The following is a 25,636-nucleotide window of genomic DNA, read 5'->3' on the forward strand; positions in this document are numbered from 1 at the left end:
CATTGGCGTACTTGTGTTACCGCACGCCAGGAAGGTGCTGCATCACTCTCCAACAATATTACTAGAAGTGCAGCGATTAATACATAAAATAGGTATTATTGTAATATTGGGCAGAGTCGTTTCAAAGCAAAAGTCTAAGTCCAAAACATACTAACCGTTTGCCGTACAACTATGCAAAAAGAAATGGATGGAAAGAGCAAGGTTACATTGAACGAAGGAGGAAAAAATACTTCTCATAAGGGCAATATTATATGATGTGCAAAGGAAGCTAAAAGCAAGTGACGGATCATCAGTGGAGGTATAAATAGGAGATACGAAATACTTACAGCTTTCTTGCCCAGTTCTGTCTTAGACAGTGTCAGCGTGCCACTTAGATAGCAGCCTGGACCAGCGCCCTTGGGTATTCTGTTAAACAGATTCATAGAATGACAGTGGTTCTCAAAGGAACTGGAAATACCAAATATATTTCATGGGTTCCTTTAAACAAGGCCAACCATGATGTAAAAGAGCACAATATATAACAATACCTAGAGGCGCAGAAATGGGTTTAGCTTTTAACATTGAATTTGCTGATTGTTAATTTTTCCAAAGAAAAGTTTCAATGACTGATCTAAATACTGACAACAACCTGTATGACAGATCTTTGTAATTTACAGAATATATATATATATATATATATATATATATATATATATATATATATATATATATATATATATATATATATATATTCTCATCACATCCAGTGCAGCCAACGCCTTGGGTTAAGAAAGCGAGGGTATGTGGTCACCTCTCCTTTCCCAGTGAGGCGAGAGCTCCAGCCGAGGTCCTGTGCAGGTCTTAGGCAATTACGGCATACAGAGTGACTATACAATGGGTGTTCCAGATGGGAATACCTCTTCAAAATCTACATTCACCTTTGGACCAAGCGCAGACATTTTCTCCACATGCCCAAACAATAATTCCGAATATGAAAGTAGGTTGAATGTTTCCACAAGTTACTTACTTATCATCAGGTAGCATTGTAATAAAGAAAGGCTGGCTGTGCTTTGGAGCCAAGGTTATAGTGTTTGCCTTTTTCTTCCCTAAGAGGGCCATGCTGTGACTTTCATATATATCTAGACTCAATGTGTTGGCCATCCTGTGAGAAATCACAAAGGGAAGATCCTTCAAACGCTCCAGCTCATTTAATTGCTCATGACGAACCTGCATCCTTATAGTATAATCTCCCTTTTCAAGCTTCACAGAGTACTGAAAGAAAAAACAATAAAAGACATTAATCTCTATGAAACGACACAATGGTGCAATGCATCACGACATACAGGCGGTGAACGGCTGCCCTCACCTCACCATAACTGCGTGGAATGGGGTCCCATGATATCTTTAACTTACAAGCTATGATTGTAATTTTTGAAGTCACAAAATATCTTAAATGGGTTGTCCGCTACAGGACAAGACCCTCCTAAAGGCTTCAGCACCCTATATAAAATGTAAAAAAATTAAAAAAAATTAAAAAAAATCCACATACCCCTACCGGACTGGCACCACGGCAGCGAGGTTGGCTCACACATGACATCACATGAGCCCTGCAGCCATACGAGTGCTAGAAGGAAGAAACCGCGCCAGTCTGGGACAAAATGATTTTTACCTTTTTTAAGCATTGTAGCATTTAAGAAAAATATTGCCACGTAATGGACAACAAATTTAACTAAATGTGATGGAAAATCAAGTTAACATTAAAAATTAAGGGGTTGTCTGGCCTTAAACTACTAGTCTGCAGCCATTATATGTGCCTTCATACTAGTGAATCCTCAGAATTTTTCCAGTGTCTGGAGCAATGGAGACCACAAGCATGTGATTTGAATACATGCGGTCACGTGCCGACTAGACGTGCCTGGCCTTGCTGAACGTAAGGGTATTGAGGGAGGCAGGTCAGGTCTAGTGGTAATGTGGCCAGAATAATGTAAAATTGCATATTTGCAGGTACAAGGCTGCCCACTGCTACCACATAATAGAGAATTCTCACAGCGCGAAGTGCCCACGATACAAGGATTCTTAAGTCCACAGTTACAACGATCAAGTGTAGACTTGTACCTTAAGGCTGGACAACCCCCTTTAATGTAATAAATTGTGGTAGAACTGGAAATAAAAAAACAAAAGAAAAAGTCTGGCCAAATGTCACAAATCCACCATAGGTAGTGGAGGTATAACCAGTCTAAGCAATGCTCTGTAAGGCTCTTTTCATATCTACAATGAGAGGCTCCATCTGATGAAAACCTGATTTACACTAAGGCCATGTTCACACAATCCTTTTTTTAATGCGGAACCGCCGCGATTTTGCCGCTGCGGGTCCGCAGCTGTTTTCCATGCAGGGTACATTACAATGTACCCTATGGAAAACAGGAACGGCTGTGCCCACATTGCGGAAAATCCCGAAAAAAGCCGCGCTGAATAGCTGCGGTAAAAAAGAAGTACCATGTCACTTCTTTTTGCGGAACTGCAGCGGTTCTGCACCCATTGACCTCCATTGTGAGGTCAAACCCGCAGTAAAACCCGCAGACGAAAAAAATATCTGCGGGTTTTCTGCGGTTTGTGGTGCAGAACCGCTGCAGCAGAAAGTGCGTGGGCGGAGTGTGGCTGCCCCCTCCCCCCCCCCCCGTGCCCCAATTCCACCCCCCCATGCTCCAAAGCCACCCCCCGTGCTCCGACGCCCCCCGTGCCCTAATCTCCCCCCCTCATACTTACCGGGCCTCCCGGTGTCCGTCCGGCCGTCTTCTCCCTGGGCGCCGCCATCTTCCAAAATGGCGGGCGCATGCGTAGTGCCTGCAGATTCGTTCCAGGCACATTTTGATCACTGTGATAACCTCACAGTGATCAAAATAAAAAAAAAAGGTTAATTCCCCCCCCCCCTCCCTTTATCACCCCCATAGGTAGTAACAATAATAAAGATTTCTCCCCCCCCCCCCCCCCACTACAGTTAGAACTAGGGGTAGGGTTAGGGGTAGGGTTAGGGGTAGGATTAGGGTATTTTCAGCCATTTTAACCCTAAAAAAAACTTCCTAGAAAACACACAGACTCTGCAGAGAAAACTGCATAAAAAACTGCACTAAAAAACGCACCAAAAAACGCACCAAAAAACGCACCTGCGTTTTCTGCCAAGAGCTGCGGTTTTTAGTGCAGAAAAAACAGCAGGGAAATCAGGAACGTGTGAACATGGCCATGGGGTCCATTGGGCACTGCTGGTGTCTGCCACGAGAAAGTGCCAATGCCTCCATCAGTATTTTTTGTTCCACTTCCATGATGGAGCACAAATGCAGATGAATAAGACGGATGTGAACAGAGCTGAAGACGCAGCAGCTGCACAAATCTATTAGTGTGGACTCTGGGCTCTGCTCAGAAGGTCTTGTCTACACTGGAAACAGTATTGGCCACTCATTAGCGAAGAGGAGGGTGACTTCGTACTAGTCTGAAGTTCCCATTCACAAAAAATGGTGAAGAACTGAAACCATACTAGAACATCTCATCCATATAGCCAATAAGCTTAAAATAGTATAATCATATCACATACATCACAGGATACAGCAGAAATGTACAGAAAATGCAGATACCACCAATGAAGCCTTCATCTCTCTCCAAAACGAGATCCTCATGAGTTACGTCGTCAGTGGAGAGGTGATGAAAATTCTTAATTTGTCAGTGAATTCTGACCAAGCCATGCATTTGAACTCCGTAAATAAATGTGGGTCCCATCTATAATACATTAGTGGTGTATCCTGTCAGTAGGCCATAAATGTTCAAGAGGAATGGGCATTTGCGCTCCTCAAATACAGAGTCAAAACAATTTATGAGGCCAGAATAAGTAACATCCCAAGTGTCACAGAAATCCGATGCAAAACCAAAGAAATGAGCTGGAACAAATATTGGTATAAGTGCAATGTGTAGGGGTACACTCTCCCAGTGGCCATATAGCAAACGGTACCTAAGATGAAAACAAAATTGAGCCAATACCCTGTAGTAAGTAAATAATAATAGTGCAGATAAATAACAGGGCACTGGGTTAACACTATTTTTTATCAAAAATGTGTAAAAGCCGTCCTACCACGTCAAGGTGTTCCAATCGATTGCACCTTGTCGCAGTGTTAACCAATACCCGGTGTTATGTATAGGAAACATTACTATTTATTTCCTTACTATACGGTATTTGCTCATTCTGATTTTATCTTAGGTTCAGAAATTCTATGCAGTATATAGTTTAGCCTTCATTTCTTCTTCTACAGGACAACAAACATAAATTCAAGATAGTACACTACCTGATGGGGGTATGCATCTCCTGAGCCCATGTGCCTTTTGTTCTGGTCATAAATAATCCAAAGCTGGCTATCATATTCGGATTCATACAACAGCTCACAGAGTAAGGGGCAGCTCGGTGTTACTTCTCCACATTTAGGCTTTCAAATGGAAGAAAAAAAAATGAATATTTTCTATATTTCCTCATTATTTAAGCTTTAAATAAAAGAATTGCAAAGAAAGGATTTGAATATTTATGTTGCATTGTTTTTTTTCCACATTACACAGTTACATCATGTAGTGGTACTGAAAGTTTTAAGGGAACATAACTAAGATTTCCATTTCAAAGGCATGTTTCTCGTGTTTTATTGTTGGTTTAAAAAAAAACAAAAACATTTTTCTGTACGACTTCTGGAGACTTCCCAATGCCACCATAGACAAAAATGTTACAAAAAAAAATAAAGGATCAGTTGTGTCACCAGTTTCCCTCTGGTGCAGAAGTCTCTAACGCGCCTCACAGCTTTCTGCCAACTTGGTGCATAAACACAAGGACAACTATGAAGAGCACGATTCCAGATGGTGACTTGCGAGCCATCCTGCAGTGAAGGGCAGTTTTGGATGTTCATGTACTGGTGGGGGACAGGCTAATTATGGGAATCTGGAGACTATCATCCTATGCACAGAGGTGTTGAAGCTGGATGCAATTTATTGTTGTCAGTACTTCCCAAGACAATCCCAAATGGGGTTAAAGTGGGTACCCATGTAAGTATACCATCTATATGCTTTGCGTGAGGACGCTTTGCCTGTCTTTATACCAGTAGTCGGGGCACTGAATGTGGCTCGCGACCATTTATCACAACTAAATGTGGCACTCAAGGAAAGAGAGGTTGGGAACAACTGGACTGCTTGAGTGTGTTTTTCGATGCTGAAAAAGTCATCACGTGGGGCCAGACATATGAGGGTGTCACACAAATAATTACTAGAGGCACAATGTTGTAATAACCTTACAGCCATGACAAAAAGGAGATTTTTGTGTACTCCTAAAATCTTTCTCTTAGCCTCTAATTGGGGGACACAGGACCATGGGTGTTATGCTGCTGCCCACTAGGAGGCGACACTATGCATAATCTGAAAAAGATTAACTGTGGCTCCTCCTCTGCAGTATACACCCCTGGACGGCGTCAGCCTTCTCCAGTTTTGTGCAAAAGCAGTAGGAGGAACGTGACATGAATAACATAACCATGCCTATAAAAAGGCAACTATGTACGAGCTCAAGCAAACAATATGAGAATTCGACGGTAACAACGGCCCGGAAGGGCAACAGGGTGGGAGCTGTGTCCCCCAATTAGAGGCTAAGAGAAAGATTTTACGGTGAGTACACAAAAATCTCCTTTACTCTGTCGCCTCTTTGGGGGACACAGGACCATGGGACGTCCCAAAGCAGTCCCTGGGTGGGAAGCAATGGATGAATATTGTGCAGACAGGCCGCTACACTTGTGGCACCGCTGCCTGCAGAACACATCTACCCAGGCTCGCGTCCGCTGAGGACTGGGTATGAACCCTGTAGTGTTTAGTAAACGTGTGTAGGCTAGTCCAAGTGGCCGCCTTACACACTTGTTGTGCCGAACCCTGGTGCCGAATGGCCCAGGAGGCCCGTACCGCCCGTGTAGAGAGTGCCGTAATACCGGCTGGAAGAGGAGAATTCTTAAGGCAGTAGGCGTCTTGTATGGTGGATTTGATCCATCTGGCAAGGGAAGCTTTGGAAGCTGGCAGACCCTTGCGGCTGCCTTTCAGAAGAAGGAAAAGAGAGTCAGACCTCCGGAAGGACACAGTCCTAGACACATATATACGCAATGCCCTGACAAGGTCAAGCGTATGCAGAGCCTTCTCCACTCTGAACCGACACCGGACAAAAGGATGAGGTGGAAGTGGGACACAACCTTCGGAAGGAAGGATGTGACCGTAGGGAGAACTACCTTGTCCTGGTGAAAAACCAGGAAGGGCTGTCTGCAGGAGAGTGCTGTCAGTTCAGACACCCAGCGTAGCGAGGTGATTGCCACCAGGAAAACCACCTTCTGGGATAGAAGGCGGAGCGGGACCTCCTTAAGGGGTTCGAAGGGTGGTTCCTGCAATGCTGTCAGGACCAAGTTGAGGTCCCACGCTTTCTTGTGGTCGTCTGTAGGGGGGAACCAATCGGGAAACCCCCTGGAGAAAAAGTCCTTACATGCGGCTTGGTAGCAATGCGCCTTTGAAAAAGCACTGAGAGGGCTGACACCTGGCTCTTAAGCGAGCCCAGGGACAGCCTGGCCTCCAGACCCGATTGGAGAAAACGAAGTATTTTGGGTAAGGAATAAGGGAGTGGAGTCTGGCCACGAGATTCGCACCAGGTAAAGAAAGCTTTCCAGGTACGGCAGAGGCTGGCTTCCGTGCCCCGATCATGGTTCCAATGACGTCCGGCGAGAGCCCTGCCTGGGTTAGAACCCAGGTCTCAAGGGCCACACCGTCAAATTGAGAGCCCCTGAGTTCTGGTGGTAGAACGGGCCTTGTGATAGAAGATCGGGGCGGTCGGAGAGACGCCAGGGGGCGTCTACTGTAAGTTGTACGATGTCGGCATACCATGTACGTCTGGGCCAGTCCGGTGCGATTAGGAATATTGGAACTCCCTCTTGCTTGATCTTCCTCACCACCCTGGATATCAGGGAGAGAGGGGAGAGAGGTGGAAAAATGTACAGAAGCTGGAACTGGGTCCAGTCCTGAACCAGAGCGTGTGCCCTGAGTGACCGCGGATCGTGTGTTCTGGCCATGAAGTTGGAGACCTTGGCATTGAAGTGGGATGCCATTAGGTCAACATCCGGGGTCCCCCAGTGATGGCAAATCTGGCGAAAAATTTCAGGATGGAGAGACCACTCTCCCGAGTCTATTTCTTGTCGGCTGAGGAAGTCTGCTTCCCAGTTGTCCACACCTGGAATGTGGACCGCCGAGAGAACCGACTTTGTGTCCTCTGCCCAGTGGAGAATATGTGACACTTCTCGCATTGCCTGGGTACTGCGGATCCCCCCTTGGTGATTCACATATGCCACAGCCGTGGCATTGTCCAACTGTATTCTGATGTGAGAGGCTGCAGTAAGTGATGAAAGGCTCTCAATACCAGGAGGGGTCGCTTCCACTGGGGATCACTTGCCCTGTGGTGTAGGTGCACTGCACCCCAACCCATCAGGCTTGCATCGGTGGTCAGAACCTTCCATTGACCTGTGAGAAAGGATTTCCCCTTTGCTAGCGAGGTTGGCTTGAGCCACCAGTGCAGGGACCTCTTGGTTGACGATGTTAGCCAGAACTCCCTGTCGAGAGAGAAAGGGTTTTTATCCCAGGACTTGAGGATGGCTAGTTGGAGAGGCCTGAGGTGCAACTGGGCAAGTGGGACGGCTTCTATTGCTGCCCCCATCCTGCCGAGGACTCTCATGGCAAACCTGAGAGATCGAGGGGGTTTGCGGAGGAGGGTGCGAACTCCTAGGCGAAGAGCCAGTGCCTTGTCCTTGGGAAGGAGCACTAGACCCCTGGAGGTGTTGAATAGCATTCCCAGGAAGGTCAGAGACTGACTCAGGGTTGGTGATGACTTTTATAAGTTGACTAACCAGCCCATACGACTCAGTGTCGATTGTAATTGAAACGCTGAGCTCGCAGTCCTTGAAGGTGGGAGCCTTGATGAGTAGATCGTCCAAGTATGGAACGACTACTATGCCAGTGCAGGACGTCCATGGTGGCTGCCATGACTTTGGTAAACACTCTGGGAGCCGTGGCGAGAACGGGAGAGCCACGAACTGGTAGTGGTCCTGGTCGATTGTGAACCTGAGAAACCACTGATGGGCAGGTGCAATTGGTATTTGCAGTAATGCGTCTTGTATGTCTATGGAGGTGAGATATTCTCCCTTCTCCATGGACGCAATGATGGACCGAAGAGACTCCATGCGGAAGTGACGGACCCGTACATATTTGTTGAGTTGTTTTAGGTCCAATATGGGCCGCACACTGCCTCCTTTCTTGGGGACTATGAATAGATTGGAGTAGAACCCTCGGAAGCGCTCGGCCGTGGGCACCGGTATGACTCCTGCTTGAAGCAAGGAGACCGCTTGTCGGAAGGCACGAGCCTTGGCTGGTGGTTTTGGGGGGGACAGAAAGGAAGAATCGGTCCGGTGGGTTGTAAGTTGAACTCTATCTTGTATCCGGAAGACACTAGTTCCCGGACCCACCTGACTTCTGTAATAGGCAGCCAGACTTAATGAAAGAGCAAAAGTCGGCCGCCTACGGGTGTGGTGTCTTCCGGAGTCCGTGAGTCATGATGAGGAGAAAGTCTGAGATTTTCCTCCTCTGGGCTTAGACTGGGCTGCTTTTGACTGCCAGGTCTTGTCCGACCTTTGCGTCGACCGTGAGTTGTCCCTGCGTGGGGAATGGTTATGATTTTGTGCTGGACGCGAGACGGACCGGCCCGAAGAATTCCAAAAGGATCGGAATAGAGTTTGGTTACGCTTCATTTAAGTGCATTTAGGTTTCAGTTGGGGAAGAGAAGTACTCTTACCCCCGGTGGCGTTGGATATCATCGTGTCCAACTGTTCACCAAAAAGTCGCCCACTGAGGTAGGGGGAGGTGCGTGAGGGACTTCTTTGAGGCTGCGTCCGCTTTCCATTCCCTAAGCCAGAGGATACGCCAAATTGTGATGGCATTTGATGCTTTCCCCGCTACACCCCTTGCTGAATCTAGAGCTGCATGAAGCATGTAATCTGCTACGACTGCTATTTGAACCGCTCTGTCCGACAGCTCAGGAGCGGATGCTTGGAGGCCAGCTTGTAAATTTTTGGCCCAGGCCTTGGCAGCCCAAACTGAAGTGAACGCAGGAGCCAGGGATGCCCCTGCAGCCTCGAAAATTGAACGACCCATGCGTTCTACCTGCCGGTCTGCTGCATCCCTGAGGGTTGAGCTATCTGGCAGTGAAAGGAGGGTCTGTGCTGCTAGTCTAGAGTCCACTTCGGGTGGGTCTGTTCATTCCTTGGTATCCATCTGTGGGAAGGGGTACCTAGCCTCCAGATATTTGCGATTAGCGAATTTTTTCTCAGGCTGTGAAAGCTGCTTTTTAAGGATCGCCTTAAACTCTGGGTGGTTAGAGAAAACCTTAGGCGGCTTCAGAGGTCCTTCAAAGGAAATCTTGTGTTCTGGGGCCTCTTGTGGCGGATCAGAAATGTCCAGCACCCGATGGATGGAATAGATTAAGTCCTCAACTAGCGCTGTATTGCTAGGAGGGATTGGGATCAGGGACCCCTCCGTTTCCTTGTCTGAGTCGGAGTCACAGATGCCTTCCGAATCCAGTGTAGTGAGGCGTCCCCTGCTGGGTGAGCTGGGGCGGAGGCCTTCTCGGGTTGGGGATTGCGGAGATCTGCATTGTCTGTCCCTGGAAGGGGACGGTCTAGATGACCTAGAACTACGGTGTCTCTCCCTAGAAGGGGATGACCGTGTGCTATGGGATGACGCAGATGAACGTGACCTGTGGGTCCGCTTGTGTCCTGACCTAGACGTGGATGTGCCAGGGTCGTCCTGTCCCTGAGTCAAGCTCTCCCTTTGCTGGGTAGCGGTCATAGCCGAGGCATGACTCTGCAGAGCCTGAAGCAATGTGGAGGTTAGGTTATCTATAGACTGCATCATAGATTGCGACATCTGAGTGACCCATTCCGGCATGGCATTAGACACTGAGGCATTAGCAGGGGCCTCTTGGGGCTCTGACAGAGTAATCTGAGTGCAGCCCTGGCAGTGCGGGTACATGCTGCCGCTGGGGAGAGCGGTCCCGCAGGCTGTGCAGAATGCATAATAGCAGACCTGCCTGGTTCTCTTGGACCTTGAGTCCGGCATAGTGCACAGAGTGCAAAAGGGCTGGCTAGCACCTTACAGGGGTAGCTATGCAGAGGAACCTTATAGAGGAGACTTATAGGGAATATGGATTCACAGCCGAGTAAAAACAACCCAGCTGTGATCTTACCCCACCAGTTTGCTCCTAGGTCCAGCGCCGAAGAACCACAGTCCTCTGCCCCCCGGAGACTGGCTGGCCTGGTCCTGCTGACCGGGAGATGCAGGGTTAATCCTCGCTGCAGTAGAAATGGCAGCCAAGGAGAAGAGGCAGGGAGAGATGGGGGCGGAGAGCTGAGGAAAAAAAGGTGACAAAGCTGTGTAAAAGAGAGCCCTTTCTGTCTCGATCCGCCCCCTCTGTGACACTGTAGAGTCATATTTGTCATCCGGGGGCGGGCCGGGGGGCGGAGAGGAGGCGGCAGCTTCAGCTAGGCCGAAGCTGCGGCCTAAATTAGATGCCTGATGCCCAGAAAGGCACCAGTCTGGTGCGGAAGTCCGGGAGGGGGGTCGGATCTGAACCGGACCCCCCCCGGATTTGAAGGCAGGTAAGCGGTGGGACTATAAGCGGAAGGGGGGCCCTGTGAGGGGTCCCACTGAGGCAGCATAGAGCTGGTGCTGCCGCAGAGACAGGGGCGCAGGGAGCCCTGTGCCTCTATTGTGCCATGCCTGCCTGCACTCCCCCCCGGCCCCGACAGGAGCCCGCAGCTGGGCTGGGGTCCCTGGATGCAGGCGCAGTGTGCTGGCCCATTACTGGGAGCTGCAGAGTGCTGCCTGTACAGGCCCTACCTGAGGCGTCTCAACCTAATGCCCCCAGAGGGAGATTAGGGAGGGTGCTGCTATGACCTTCAGGGGGCTTCATCCTCGCCTCGACCTCAACCCATAAACCAAAAGGAATTGGGGAAGGAGAGAGGTTCTCGACTTCGAACCAGCACCCGAGGGACTGGGGAAGGAGCGACATAGGGAATAGCCATCTTGACTTCAACCGGACGCCACGTAATAGGGGGCCAAGGAAGGAGCCATGCCGGGAGTCTCACAGGAGACCCACTTTTCTTCTTCTGTAATCCGTCGGAAAAAACAGAGTAAAAAATCTTAGGTGTGCCTCCTATGCGACACTAAGCAAAAACTGGAGAAGGCTGATGCCGTCCAGGGGTGTATACTGCAGAAGAGAAGCCAAAGTTAATCATTTTCAGATTATGCATAGTGTCGCCTCCTAGTGGACAGCAGCATAACACCCATGGTCCTGTGTCCCCCAATGAGGCGACAGAGTAATCCATTTTTTTTTGTATTTTTCCCCACAGTCCAGGTGCTGTAAATGCCAACAGTAATATTGTGACAGCACCAGGAGGTGCAAACATAGAAAAATTATCACTATTAAAAATGCTCATAGGAAACCCATGGTTGTGAAGAGAGGTCTATTAGTTAACAAAACACGATCTAACAGGTATTTCAAATTATTAAAACTCACCTGATGAAAGTTATAGGTTAAAACAATTTCATATAGTTGGCGGTTATTTGGCAAAACATCGCGGGCACCCAGTGGTCTTGTCTTGGCACTTACGGGCCTGCATGATATAACAGATTTTTTACACGTGCATGTAGATCCCCACAGTACACATATACTGTAGTCTTTCTATAGCATATACTGTAACTCCCCCTATGCAAATTGATGCTTTATATAAACTGCCAAAGCCTGTTGTGAATGAAAGCACACTGCACAATATACACTGCTTCTATGTGATGCTACCACCAGCCTTTGTTGTGCCCCGCCAGCCCATGTGACACTTCGCCACCTGCAGTCACCGGACATTATTAAAGGAGGATATAGCCAGTTAACCAGTTCACAATCAGGCACATTTTTGGGTCAATTTGTATATACTGTTGTAAAAGTGGAAAGAAAAAAACCCACCTAACCTTTTTTCTAAAACCACAAGGGAAGTCTAAAATATAAAGGATTTTTTCTTTTTTTCACTTTGTGTCAGATCATGTGCAGCATAGAATAAAACATTTTTTTATTCTGTAACACATGCATTTTTAAAATTGAGTAATTCATGTGGAGGGGGTTAATATAGAGGCCCTTTGAGGACCGATTTGGACCCTAAATATCAGGTTTCTGAAAGTGCTGTTAAACTTAAAAGCGGTCTCATACCAAAAAAGTAAAAGGACATACAAAATACGATGGCAAAATAAAGAAGACATATGAGACACGTTAATAGTTATTCAGGACAGACATTAACCCCTTTTTTTTTTCCCCACACACAAGAACTTTATTTCAAACTAGCTGAAGAGCCCAGTGTTGCCCAGGCATCGCAACTAACTGTCGTTCGTAAAGGCACCTCACATCTCTCATTTTCCCCTTCGCTTCTCTCATCCCCCTCACCCCCCCCCCGACACGTCATTTTCCCCTCAGTATATACCTGTATGTCATCTCCTCCTGTATATAGTATATACCTGTATGTCATCTTCCCTGTATATAGTATATACCTGTATGTCATCTCCTCATATATAGTATATACCTGTATGTCATCTCCCCTGTATATAGTATATACCTGTGTGTCATCTCCTCCTGTATATAGTATATACCTGTGTGTCATCTCCCCTGTATATAGTATATACCTGTATGTCATCTCCCCTGTATATAGTATATACCTGTATGTTATCTCCCCTGTATATAGTATATACCTGTATGTCATCTCCTCCTGTATATAGTATATACCGGTGTCATCTCATCCTGTATATAGTATATACCTGTGTGTCATCTCCTCCTGTATATAGTATATACCTGTGGGTCATCTCCCCTGTATATAGTATATACATGTGTGTCATCTCCTCCTGTATATAGTATATACCTGTATGTCATCTCCTCCTGTATATAGTATATACCTGTGTCATCTCATCCTGTATATAGTATATACCTGTATGCCATCTCCTCCTGCATATACCTGTATGTTATCTCCTCCTGTATATAGTATATACCTGCATGTTATCTCCCCTGTATATAGTATATACCTGTATGCCATCTCCTCCTGTATGTTATCTCCTCCTGTATATAGTATATACCTGCATGTTATCTCCCCTGTATATAGTATATACCTGTATGTCATCTCCTCCTGTATATAGTATATAACTGTATGTCATCTCCTCCTGTATATAGTATATACCTGTATGTTATCTCCTCCTGTATATAGTATATACCTGTATGTTATCTCCCTTGTATATAGTATACCCTGCTCTGTGGTTTGTGTCGCGTCTCGCAAGTTTACCAGCTCCATTTTTAAAAAAAATTTTCTTTACACAATATTAACCCCTTAACGGCTGCCGTTACATCTTTAACCGTGAGAGTTAAGGGGCCTTATTCTTCCTGCTCTTCAGGCTCCTCCTTTATACACAGTATTTTTCTGCAGCACAGCTTTTCTCCTTTAGGGTATGTGCACACGTTCAGGATTTCTTGCAGAAATTTTCTGACAAAAACCGGACATTTCTGCCCCAAATCTGCAATGCGTTTTTTTTGCGCGTTTTTTCCGGAGCTTTCCGATGCATTAAATAGCGGGAAAAATGCAAAAAATCCTGAACGTGTGCACATACCCTTATAGTCGCCTCCTCCAGCAGCACAGAACACTCCTATTCAATATGCAATTGGAAACAGTTGATCCTGAGAGAAATTGCACTAACTGCAATAAAGCGTATCGTATACACAGCCTACTACTTCTGCAGCACCACACTTTTCTCCTATAGACCTCGTTCACACGTTATTTGGTCAGTATTTTTACCTTACTATTTGTAAGCTAAAACTTGGAGTAAAACAAAATCAGAGGAAAAGCATATTAGAAACACATCACCACTTCTGTGTTTTTCTCCCACTCATGGTTTTGGCTTATAAATACTGAGGTAAAATACTAACCAAACACTGAACGTGTGAATGTGGCCTTATACAGCCTCCACCTGCAGCTCTTCACTTTTCTCTATACGCAGCCTCATACTGCAGCATTACCGCTATCATTTTCCTCCTCACATCTCTATCCATGAGGCTCCTCCCTTTCACTCGATGTCATACGTCACAGGAGCAACTCCATTCTAGACACGACAGCTAGATGTGGCCTGTGCCAGCTATGCGGTGTGAGCGTGGCTTGATACATACACACACAAATATACTCGTTACTCAGGTTTTCCGAGCATGCTCGGGTGATCTCCGAGTATTTATGGAGTTCTCGGAGATTATGTTTTAGTCGCCACAGCTGCTTGATTTGCGGCTGCTTCACACCCTGAATACATGTCAGGATTCCCTAACAAACAGGCAACCCCCACATGTATTCAGGCTGTCAAGTAGCCGCAAACCATGCAGCAGTGGCATCTCAAACAATCTCCGAGCACTCCATAAATACTCAAGAGACCACCCAAGCATGCCTGGAAAACCTGAATAATGAGCACACTCGCTCATCACTAGTCTCCATTTTTCGTGACCTGGCGTTGGGTAAGGGATTATTTTTTGCACGCTGAGCTGACTTTTTAGTGATACCATTTTGGTGTAGATACAAACTTTTAATCGCCTGTTATTGCAATGCAGCGGCGACCCCCAAAAAAACGCAATTTAAGTTTTGAACTTTTTTCTCGTTACGACGTTTAGCGATCGGGTTAATTCTTTTTTAATATTGATAGATCAGGCGATTCTGAACACGGCGATATCAAATATATGTATATTTTAATTTCACTTAGACACAAATGTGATGCAAGATTAAAACAGTAAATAGGTTTATTTTGATTTTATACGCCACCTTAAGGTTTGCACCCAATTCTTTAAACTGATGCTGGGAGACAGATCTTCATACTTCACTGTAGACTGCACATCAAAACGGGCGATCCCTTCAGATGCATGCTGGCAAGAAAACATAAAAAGAAATTGTACAACAGCAGTGATGTCTGTGGTGGGAATACCTCCTTGTCCCCTTCATCCAGAGATGGCTTTCACCTTCCTGACCAGACCAAATATTACAATTCTGACCAATGCCACTTTAAGGAGGTAATTACGGTACTCTGAAATGCTTCATTGGCCCCCACTGTTTAGGAGACTGTTTTTTCGTGACACGTTGCATTTCATTGTAGTGGTAAATTTTGGCTGATATGATCTGTGTTTATGAAAATATTATAACATTTGAAAAAAAATGGAAAGTCACAATTTTCACTATTTTAATTTTTTGTATCTTTAAAATCAGGTAGTTTCACCACACAAAATAGATCATAAATAACCACATGTCTACTTTAGATCAGCATCATTATGTAAACAATTTTCTTTGTTCGGAAGTTACAAGCTTTAAAAATGAAATCAACAATTTTTCTAACAAAGTACAAAACTAACTTTTTGGAAAGACCACATTACATATGAAGTGACTAAGGGGTTTGTGTGACAGAAAACACCCAAAACTGACACCATTTCAAAAACCTTTAAAGTGCTCAAAACCACATACAAGAAGTTTATTAACCCTTTAGGTGGTTCAAAGGAATTAAAATAATGTAGAAGTAAAAAGAAAAAAAAACTCCACATTTTAATTTTTCGCACAAAAAAAAAAAAAAAATTTGTTGCTAGAGCCCCAATTTTTTTTCTTTTTCCACAATGGTAAAAGGAACGAAAATGGACCCCAAGATATGAGTACACCAATATTCTATATGTGGTGAAAGACTACTATTTGGGCACACGGCAGGGCTCAGAAGAGAAGGAGTGCCAATTCAATTCTAGAGTGCAATTTTTACTTTAATAGATTGCGGATGTTATGTCACATTTGCCAAAGCAGCAGAAACCTTCCAGTGACACCATTTTTGAAATAACCCCTCTAAAAATTCATCTAGGGGTGTAGTGAGCATTTTTAACACTCATGCAATTCACAGAACCATCATTTGGCTGAGTAAATGAAAAAGAATAATTACTTTTTTACCACTAAAAGAGGGATTTTTGGTTCTTACCGTAAAATCTCTTTCTTGGAGCCTTCATTGGGGGACACAGGTTAGCATGGTGTGTATGCTGCTGTCGGTAGGAGGCTGACACTATGCAAGTAAGGAAAAAATAACTCCTCCTCGGCAGTATACACCCACTGACCAGCACAAGTCAACTCAGTTGGTGCTAAAGCAGTAGTAGGAGCAAGTATAATCAAACTCAACCCAAACCAACGGCACATTGGCTAACACGGTACAACATAAAGGGAGGGTACTGTGTCCCCCAATGAAGGCTCCAAGAAAGAGATTTTACGGTAAGAACCAAAAATCCCTCTTTCTTTCTCGCTTCATTGGGGGACACAGGTTACCATGGGATGTCAAAAAGCAGTCCCACAGGTGGGGAAAATATTCAGGGAGGAGGAGACTTGGGTCGGCCGGTGGGAAACCGCCACCTGCAGTATCTTCCTACCCAGACCTGCGTCAGCAGAAGCCTGAGTATGCACCTTGTAAAACCTTACGAAAGTGTGAAGGGACGACCAGGTTGCGGCCTTGCAAACCTGCAAAGCTGAAGCCTGGTGACTAACGGCCCAGGAAGCTCCCACAGCCCGGGTAGAGTGACCCTCACCCCTGGAGGAGGCTGTTTGTTTTGAACCTCTGGAACCGCTGAAAGGATCCAACGAGCAATTGTGGATTTAGAGGCGGGGAGCCCCTTCCGATGACCTCAGAGGATCAGACTGGGGAAAAGAAGCAGTTCTGGAAAGATAGACTCGGATAGCCCTGACCAAATCCAGTTTGTGGAGAGATTTCTCCAAGGAATTAACCGGGGAAGGGCACAAGGAAAGAAGGATGATGTCCTCGATGTGAAAAGCCGAAACTACCTTTGGTAGAAAGGAAGGAATAGGCCGCAGGATCACTTTATCATGGTTCAGAATCAGGAAAGGAGAACGGCAGGACAATGCTGCTAACTCGGAGTCTCTCCTAATAGAGGTGATGGCGACCAGGAAGGCCACTTTCCATGAAAGAAGGGAGAAAGAAATGTCCTGAAGTAGTTCAAAAGGCGCGTGCTGGAGGGCGCCAAGAACAAGGTTGAGATCCCATGGATCGACCGGAGAATGGTAAGGAGGCACTATGTGGGAGACGCCCTGAAGGAAGGTCTTCACCTGGGGAAGGAAAGCCAGATCCCTTTGGAAGAGAAAGGACGGAGCGGACACACGGGAAAGGCCCGAATCGAGACCCATTTGAAGGAAACCAAGGACTGAAGGAAGGGAAAAAAAAACATAGGGAACAAACTGTTGTCTTCGCACCATCGGAAAAAGGCCTTCCAACACCTGTGATAGATGCGTGAAGATGCCGATTTTCTAGCCTTTATCATGGTCTGTATGACACTGAGAAAAACCTGCGTCCCTTAGGACCGCGGCCTCAACGGCCATACCATTAAATTCAGAGACCAAGAATTCGGGTGGAAGAGGGGCCCTTGCGATATAAGATCTGGATGGTCTAGGAGCCTCCAGGGGATGTTCGACAGCATGTTCACTAGCTCCACATACCAGGCTCTCCGAGGCCAATCCGGAGCCCCCTAACAGAATGGGGACCCCCTCTGCCTTAACCTTTTTATGCGATCCTTGGAATCAAGGGAAGAGGCGGAAACAGATAAGGCATCTGGGACTGGGACCACGAGATCACAAGTGCGTCGCAACCGACGGCCATCGGTTCCATACTGTGGAACCTTGTGGTTTGTTGGGAAGCCATTAGGTCGACATCCAGAATGCCCCACCTCTGACAAAGTTGGTTGAAGACGGTGGGGTGGAGAGACCACTCGCCGGACACGAGCCCCTGACGGCTGACAAAATCGGCTTCCCAATTGTCCACCCCTGGAATGTGGACAGCTGATATGGCGGGGACATGGTTTTCTGCCCACCGCAGAATCTTCGCCACCTCCCTCATGACCTGCTTGCTGCAGCTCCCGCTCTGGTGGTTTATGTAAGCCACAGCCGGGGCGTTGTCCGACTGAATGCGGACCGGTTTTCCTGTGAGGCGGGACTGCCAGCGGAGGGGGGCCAGAAAGATTGCCATGATCTCCAAGAGATTGATCGGGAGAAGGGCCTCTTGAACAATCCAGCGACTGTGAGCTGCGAGATGGAGAAAGACAGCACCCCACCCCTGAAGACTGGCGTCGGTGGTGATGACCTGCAGCAGAGGGGGAGAAATGACCTCCCGCGCAGGATGGAGGTGGATAGTGTTCACCAAGTGAGAGACAGCCACACATGGAGAGGTAGGCAAACTGGGTTATCCAGGGAAAGTGGGCTCCTGTCCCAGGCAGACAGGAGGGCCAGCTGGAGAGGGTGAGAGTGGAACTGAGCATAAGGTACTGCTTCCATGGAAGCGACCATCTTCCCTAGTACTCTCATGCAGAGCCGTAGAGGAAGAGGGACAGGGCGCTTTAGGGCTTTGATGCCCTGCTGTAGAGAAAGGAAATTCTCCTTTGGGAGGAGGACCTGGGCTTGAATGGTGTCGAATTCCATGCCCAGGAACTCGAGACGTTGAGTTGGAATTAAGGTCGACGTGTCTTGGGACAAGCTGATCCATCTCTGTTGGATAATCAACAGAGTGATCCCGGCGAGACGGACCCTTGTCCAGGAGGTAATCGAGATAGGGGATTCTCATTCCCTTTGATCGAAGGATGGCCATGACCACCGCCATTACTTTCGTGGAGACCCTGGGCATGGACACCAGGCCAAACGGGAGAGCTGTTAACTGGTAATGTTGCTCCTGGATCGCAACACGAAGGAACTTATGATGCTGTACACAAACAATGAATGTGTAGGTACGCATCCTGAATGTCCACAGAGCACAGATATTCTCCCAGTTCCATGGAAGGGATCACCGAGCGCAGAGAATCCATCTTTAAGTGTCGAATCCGAAGGTGGGGGTTCAACTACTTGAGATCCAAAAATCGAACGGAGTGAGCAGTCTTTTTTTTTTTTTTTTTTGGAACTACAAACAGATGAGTAAAAAACCGAAAACCGCTCGCGGTAAGGAACTGGGACGATTACCCCTGAGGCGAGGAGGGAAGCGAAAGCCTGGAAAATCCCTGGGACATGGGAAGGCTGCTTGGGTGGACGAGAGAGGAAGAAACGTCTTCCTGGGGGCGAAGAAAATTCTATTTTGTAGCCTGATGTGACAATCTCCCTGACCCAGGTGTAGTCGACCACCAATAACCAAGCCTCCGTGAACTGAAGAAGCCTGCCTCCCACCCTGGAAAGATTTCCAGGTGGGGGTGACCGGTCATTTTGAAGAAAATCTGTGGCTGCGAGATCCGGAGGGTTTAGAGGAGCGGCTCTTAGGCCTCCAGTGAGGGGTAGGCATGAAAGACTTTTCTTTTTTCCCCTTGAGTGGAAGAACAGTCTTGCTGAGAGGAACCGCCTGAGGAAGAGAACGGCCGAAGTGGCGAAAGGACTGGGGTCCCTTTCTATTGAAGGGGCGCCTAGGTTTGGATTGAGGTAGAGAGGTGCTCTTACAACCAGTGGCGTCCGAGATGATCTGGTCCAGCTTTGTGCCAAAGAGCTTGGAGCCCTGGAATGGTAGGCCAGTGAGATTTTTTAGAAGCGGGGTCTGCGTTCCACGCCTTCGGCCAAAGGACCCGTCGAATGGCAATGATGTTGCTATTTGTTCTTGTGGAGCAAGCGGCTGCATCCAAGGAGGCATTTAAGAGATATTTCCCTGCGTGGGCAATCTGGTCCGCTAAATCTGCCAGCTCCTCTGACGGAGCCGAAGCTACAATGCCCCTGCGAAGTATCTTAGGCCAGGCAGATGCGGCTTTCGCCACCCAAGAGTAGATGAAATTGGTGCAGAGAGGCGTCAGACGCCTCAAAGGCTGATTTGGTTAAAGCCTCAATTTGTCTGTCCGTAGCATACTTGAGAGATGCCGCATCAGGAATAGACAGAACTGTCTGCGAGGATAATCTTGATACCGGCGGATCTACCTTAGGGGATTCGGACCATTTGCTGACAAGGTCTGAACTAAAAGGGTATAAAAATGTCCAGACGCTTTCTTCCTTGAAAACGTTTTCCAGGTTGTTCCCAGTGTCTAGAGGTAGTATTCTCAAACTCTCTGTGATTGGGAAAAACTCTGAAGGGCCGTTTCACCCGTTTGAATGAAACGGAGTCATCCTGGCTAGCCGCGTCTTCCTCCTTAAGTTCGAGGGTTTGAATAATAGCCGAAATAAGGCTATCTACCATATCCTGTGTCCCAGAGGTCTAATCTGCATCTGAGTCAGACTCCGACTGAGAAACTACGTCAGGCCCAATGTCCGCCTCCGAGGAGGGGGAACGGGTAGAGAGGGGTATTCAAGATGACACAGCAAGCGGGGTCCGGTGAACTGGATGAGGAGCTAGACAGAGTGCTCTTCCTGGATCTTTTCTCTAATCTGTCCCCATAAGAGTCGTGGTCAGGTGCATGCGAATCGCCATGGGAGGCGTTCGTGGCACTAGTGGCAGCAGATAGAAGCGGCATGCGTTCCAGGACCTGTACCAGGGACTGCGACACTTTAGTCAGATCTGAGACTGATTGAGACATGGCAACAGCCCACTCCGGGGGAGGGCACTCATTCCGAGCATTAGGGACTTCCCGAGGGACGGACATCATGGAAGGACTGCAGGACGGGCAGAAGGGCGACGGCTGGCCTGAAGCCCACTTTCTCTTACAGCGGGCACAAGCGTAGTGGGTTACCGTAGGATTGTAGCCGGAGGCCCCTGCGGGTTGGACATAGGTAGAGCCTGTGTGACAACTGCAGCAGGACGCTATAAAAGCGATACTGCTGAGGGGAGCTAAGCCGAAATAAAGTGGCCAGGGGTGGAGTGTAGAGCCTACCAGACACCCAGTGATCATGCAGCGGCAGCGCAGGTAGCAGTGTCCCCCTCCGGATCCGTGAACATGCTGCTGGAGCTCGGCTGCCAAGATGGACGTTGTGTTCCCTGTGGCCACTCGACGCGCTGAAACGAGCGGTGGGCGGGGTTATTATCCTGAGGAGACAGGGATGGCAGAGCCTCCCTGTAACTGGCCTGATCGTCCAGGCATGCAGAAAGGGGGGCGTTACCGGCCAAAGAAAGTGAAACCTGCGTTCTGAAAAGCTGACACGCCTGAGGGGGGGTGTCCAGCCTGAGAGTGAGCCCAACGCCAGTGCCGGGACAAACACACAGGCAAGGGGGGCGTGCCCGATGCTGGAAAATGAAAGTGCTCTGGTGATTGGCTAGGCTGGCAAAGGGGGACGTGGCTTAAACGGAGAACAGCCGATGGAAGAAGAAGGATGCAAAATGTCGGGTACAGCGCGCTACAGAAGAAAAAGGGCGTGAAATTTGAAAAATAGTGTTGTGAAAGGAGAAGAGGGGGCTGCAGGGGCCTGTATACAGGTGAGCACTACTGCGGGGAGTAGGAGGGGGTCATACTACCTTGCTTGTGAATCCGGTTCCTCTTCATGGATGAGGATCGCATCAGGAGCCCTCAGGAGAGAGGGTCCTGGGAGAGAAGATCCTCCTTCCCACACAGTCTCCAGACGGCGCAGAAGACTGCGTCAACCCCTTCCGAGAAGGGGGGAGGTCACCCCGCAGGTGACCACAGTCTTCCTCTCAGCCCTCTCCGAGGAGAGGAGTGAGGAGGGGAAAAGGCGAGGACTGGCCACCAAGAGTCATCCTGAAACACCCGTAAGAGTGACAGGGGACAGAGTCCTGCCAGCGGGTCCGAGAGTGGGCGATGTGGGTAATACCACACTGTTCTCTCGGCCGCGTAAATGTGGGAAAACCAGGGTGAGAAGTTGCACCCTGTTACCCGAAGAAATTAATCTGACAGAGAAAGGGAAAATGATTAATAAACACACAAAAACCCTGTAAAAGAAAATAATGTGAATCTGGTGTTAGATCCAGGTCCGCCTCTTACAGACATCTGTATACCTGTGTATACTGCCGAGGAGGAGTAATTTTTTCCTTATTTGCATAGTGTCAGCCTCCAAGCGACAGCAGCATACACCCCATGGTAACCTGTGTCCCCCCAATGAAGCGAGAAAAATTTTGTTTTGCCCCAATTTTAATAAATGCTAATAGATGAAATTGCATAATTTCTTCTCTGAGCCCAGGCATCAACCACCGATAACAGGCATCTTGGAAGAGAAGGAGTCGGCCTTCCACCCTGGAGAGATTCCCGGGTAGGGGGCGATCCATCACGCCGAGGAGTACCTGTTGGAGCGAGACCCTGAGGGCTTGGAGGAGCGACTCTTTGGATGCCAGTGAGGAGCTGGCTTGAAGGACAGTTTCCTTCTTTCCCTTTGGGCAGAAGAGCAGTCCTACTGGAACTCCCTGAAGGAAAGAAGGGCCGAAAGGAACTAAACTGGAGTGATCTCTTCCTATTGAAAGGCCGTTTAGGTTTAGACTGGAGAAGGGAAGTGCTCTTGCCACCGGTAGCATCAGAGATTATTTGATCCAGTTTGGATCCAAGCAGTCTAGAGCCTTGGAAGGAGAGATTAGTGAGGGATTAGACAGTGGATACGCATTCCAGGCCTTAAACCAGAAAATGCGGCGTATGGCAACAATGTTGCTGATAGCCCGGGCGGAACAACTGGCCGCATCCAAGAAAGCGGTCAGGAGACATTTGCCAGCATGGGCAATCTGGTCTGCCAGCTCATCCGGAGAAGATGCCACTAGGATACCCTGATGAAGCATTCTTGCCCAGGCAGACATGGACTTTGCCACCCAGGTAGAGGCAAAAATGGGACAGAGGGAGACGCTAGCTGCTTCAAAGGCTGACTTAGCCAAGGATTCAATGTGCCTATCCATAGAGTCCTTGAGAAAAGCTACGTCCGGCAGAGACAAAACTGTCTTGGCAGACGAGAATTCGTCAGAACAACATTAGGGGACTGTCTTTCTACTAACAAGGTCTGGACTAAAGGGATAAAGAATATCTAGCTGCTTCCTTCCTGGAAAGCGCTTTTCAGGGTGTTCCCAGTGCTTAGACACGATTACTTCAAATTCCCTACCAAAAAAGGTCCGGGAAGGACGTTTGACTCGTTTGAAAGAAACCTTGTTCTCTTTCAGATTAAGACTTTGACCATATCCTGCAATTTTGAGTTCTGTTTCCTATCAGACTCAGACTGGAAATGAACATCCGACCCAAAAGCCGCCTCCGAAGAGGGGGCATGAGATAAGGAAGGCATCCTGGAGGATGCAGAGGAGCCCAGGAAACTGGACGAGGAACTGGAAAGCGCCCGTTTTGTTGACTTTGTACCTGATCTGACCCTGTGAAAGTCGTGGTCAGGTATGTGAATCACCGTGAGAGGTGTGCGGAGCTCTGGTGGTGGCGGACAGATGTGGTAGTTGCTCTAGGACCTGGACCAGGAACACCTTTCTCAGGTCGGAGACAGATTGGGACATCGAAACAGCCGACTCCGGAGGAAGGGGTGTGCTCTCATTCCGGCTGGTTGGGGGCTCCTGTGGTGCAGACATGGTAGAAGTACTGCAGGACTGATAGAAAGGAGAAGGCTGACCAGATGACCAATTTTTTTTTGCAGAAGGCACAGGCGTAATGAATAATCGGCAAAAAGAGACCTCTCTAGGGTTGGGCATAAGTTGAGCCTTAGTGATACTGCTGTGGAGGGCTATATGCTAGAGGAGAGGAAAGAGGAAGAGGAAAAGAAAAAAAAAAAAAAAAAGAAGGCAGAGCCTACCCGATGTCAAAGACGACCCAGCAGATGACTGTGGCTGGCTGTGTACCTCTGTTGCAGGTGTCCGCAGGTCAGATGAGAACACAGGGTATGGAAGTGTGTCATACAGGCACTTCAATCTGCTGAGGCAAAAGCCCTGATTGAGCATCGGCTCTGCTGTGTTACAGCAAGTACGATGTACTGTGGTGGGCGTGGCTGATCTGTCAGCCGGTAAAAAAAATGAAAGTATCCCTCTCTGAGGGGAAGGGTGGGGTGGGGAAAAGGCTAGGACGGGCCACAGGTAATTACCCTGAAGCACCTGTGAAAGGTGTCAGGGGATTAGGTCCTGCCTTGTGGGTCAAGGAGTGGGCGATGTGGGCGACACCACATTACTTTCTCTTTTGCATAAGTACGGGAAAACAAAGTGAGAAAATACACCGTTACCCTAAGGAAAAAGAACCCAAAAAACAAAAGGGAAAAAGACTAATAAAATACAACAGGTGACCTGAAAGAGAAACAAGCGGATCTGGGATCAGATTCAGGTCTGCCTCCTACTGACACCAAGCTGTTGTGCTTTGTGCCAGTCGGTGGGTGTATACTGCTGAGGAGCTATTTTCCTTTTTTTGCATAGTGTCAGCCTCCTAGCGACAGCAGCATACACCCATGGTTACCTGTGTCCCCCAATGAAGCGATAAAGAGAAAAAAAAAAAAAAAAGTGTGCCGACTGCTTCAATAATTTCTCTCTCTTTTGACATAATAGACAGGTCAGATGAGAGAGATACGATGTCCCTGAGACACCCCGGTAATCGGCAACTATCAGAGATTTGATGAGAAGGGGGCCCACTGCCTCTCTATTTGTAAGAGAATGCCCAATTTGATTTCCTTGGCTTATCTATGGACTCATCACACTTCCCACCCCCTAACAAATGTCCTGCTGTAGTATTCTTTAAATGTTGTGCTTTCTTCTTATTAATCTATTTGTAATCTTGCCTGAAGGCGCCTCTGTGCTCTGAAAGCTTGCAAACATATTCTACTATTTTCTGGTTAGCCAATAAAGGTATCACTCCCAGAATACTTTTGTCGTCATTGGGCAGAAAAGTATTCACATGTAAATTTTCTCCAAATTTAATTTTTCTTTCATAAACACAAGTCATATCAAATAACTATCACCACTATCATGAAGGATCATATGTTACGAAAAAACAAACTCAATCAGTGGGATCCGTTGAAGCGTTCCAGAGTTATAACCTCAAAGTGACAGTGGTCAGAATTGGCTTAGTAATTAAGGTTTAAATTGGCTCAGTCATTAAGGGGATACAATGTCAAACTAGTATAAGCATACGGGCAATATTATGGAGGTGTATTAATTTAATGCCAATGTCAAACTTACAATATTTAGCTGTGTCAGTCCACAAGCAACTCCATGAAAAGAAATGGAATAGTCAATATTGACATCACTGAGACTTGCCCACCAACGTGCAATGCAAAACTCAATGGTCTTGCCACCCTGCGGAGCAAAGAAAAAAAAATAGTCAGTCAACAAACAAATTAAAGAAAGGTATAATAAGAAACAATACTTAAAGGGCATTGAACCGTTTCAGAAAACTTTGCTGCAGAAGCTAATAAAAAAAAAACCTCCAAAACAACATAACATGACTTGCACGCTTCTTCTCCTCCAGAGCCAGGACATCACTGCAGCCAAAGAGCTCAGTGGTTCATGCCGTCTACAGCGCAGAGCCACTGAGCTCACCGATTTGCTGCAGCGCTGTCAACTTGAGCTACCGCAGCCTAAAAAAGGATTTCTGAAAGGCAAAAAACACTTTAATCCATTAGCATGTAAAACGGATTTA

At 47.4% G+C, this 25,636-nt stretch overlaps 1 protein-coding gene across 4 annotated transcripts in view; it reads right to left on the minus strand.

Moving 5' to 3' along the window:
- The window catches only part of TPP2 (tripeptidyl peptidase 2), a 133,096-nt gene that overhangs the window by 41,899 nt on the left and 65,561 nt on the right, over positions 1–25,636 (minus strand). For all 4 annotated transcript variants that reach the window (XR_011319348.1, XR_011319349.1, XM_069757964.1 and 1 more), the window contains exons 18-23: positions 25,177–25,293; positions 14,946–15,046; positions 11,642–11,738; positions 4,311–4,448; positions 1,007–1,251; positions 327–405 (exon numbers count right to left, since the gene is read on the minus strand). Coding sequence is in view for 2 of the 4 variants with exons in the window: in XM_069757964.1 (XP_069614065.1) it covers positions 327–405; positions 1,007–1,251; positions 4,311–4,448; positions 11,642–11,738; positions 14,946–15,046; positions 25,177–25,293 (777 nt within the window). In the remaining 2 variants the exon portion in view is untranslated. The remainder of the gene's footprint in view (positions 1–326; positions 406–1,006; positions 1,252–4,310; positions 4,449–11,641; positions 11,739–14,945; positions 15,047–25,176; positions 25,294–25,636) is intronic.

Source organism: Ranitomeya imitator, chromosome 3, assembly GCF_032444005.1.
Source record: "Ranitomeya imitator isolate aRanImi1 chromosome 3, aRanImi1.pri, whole genome shotgun sequence".
In the NCBI taxonomy this organism is placed as follows: Eukaryota; Metazoa; Chordata; class Amphibia; order Anura; family Dendrobatidae; genus Ranitomeya; species Ranitomeya imitator.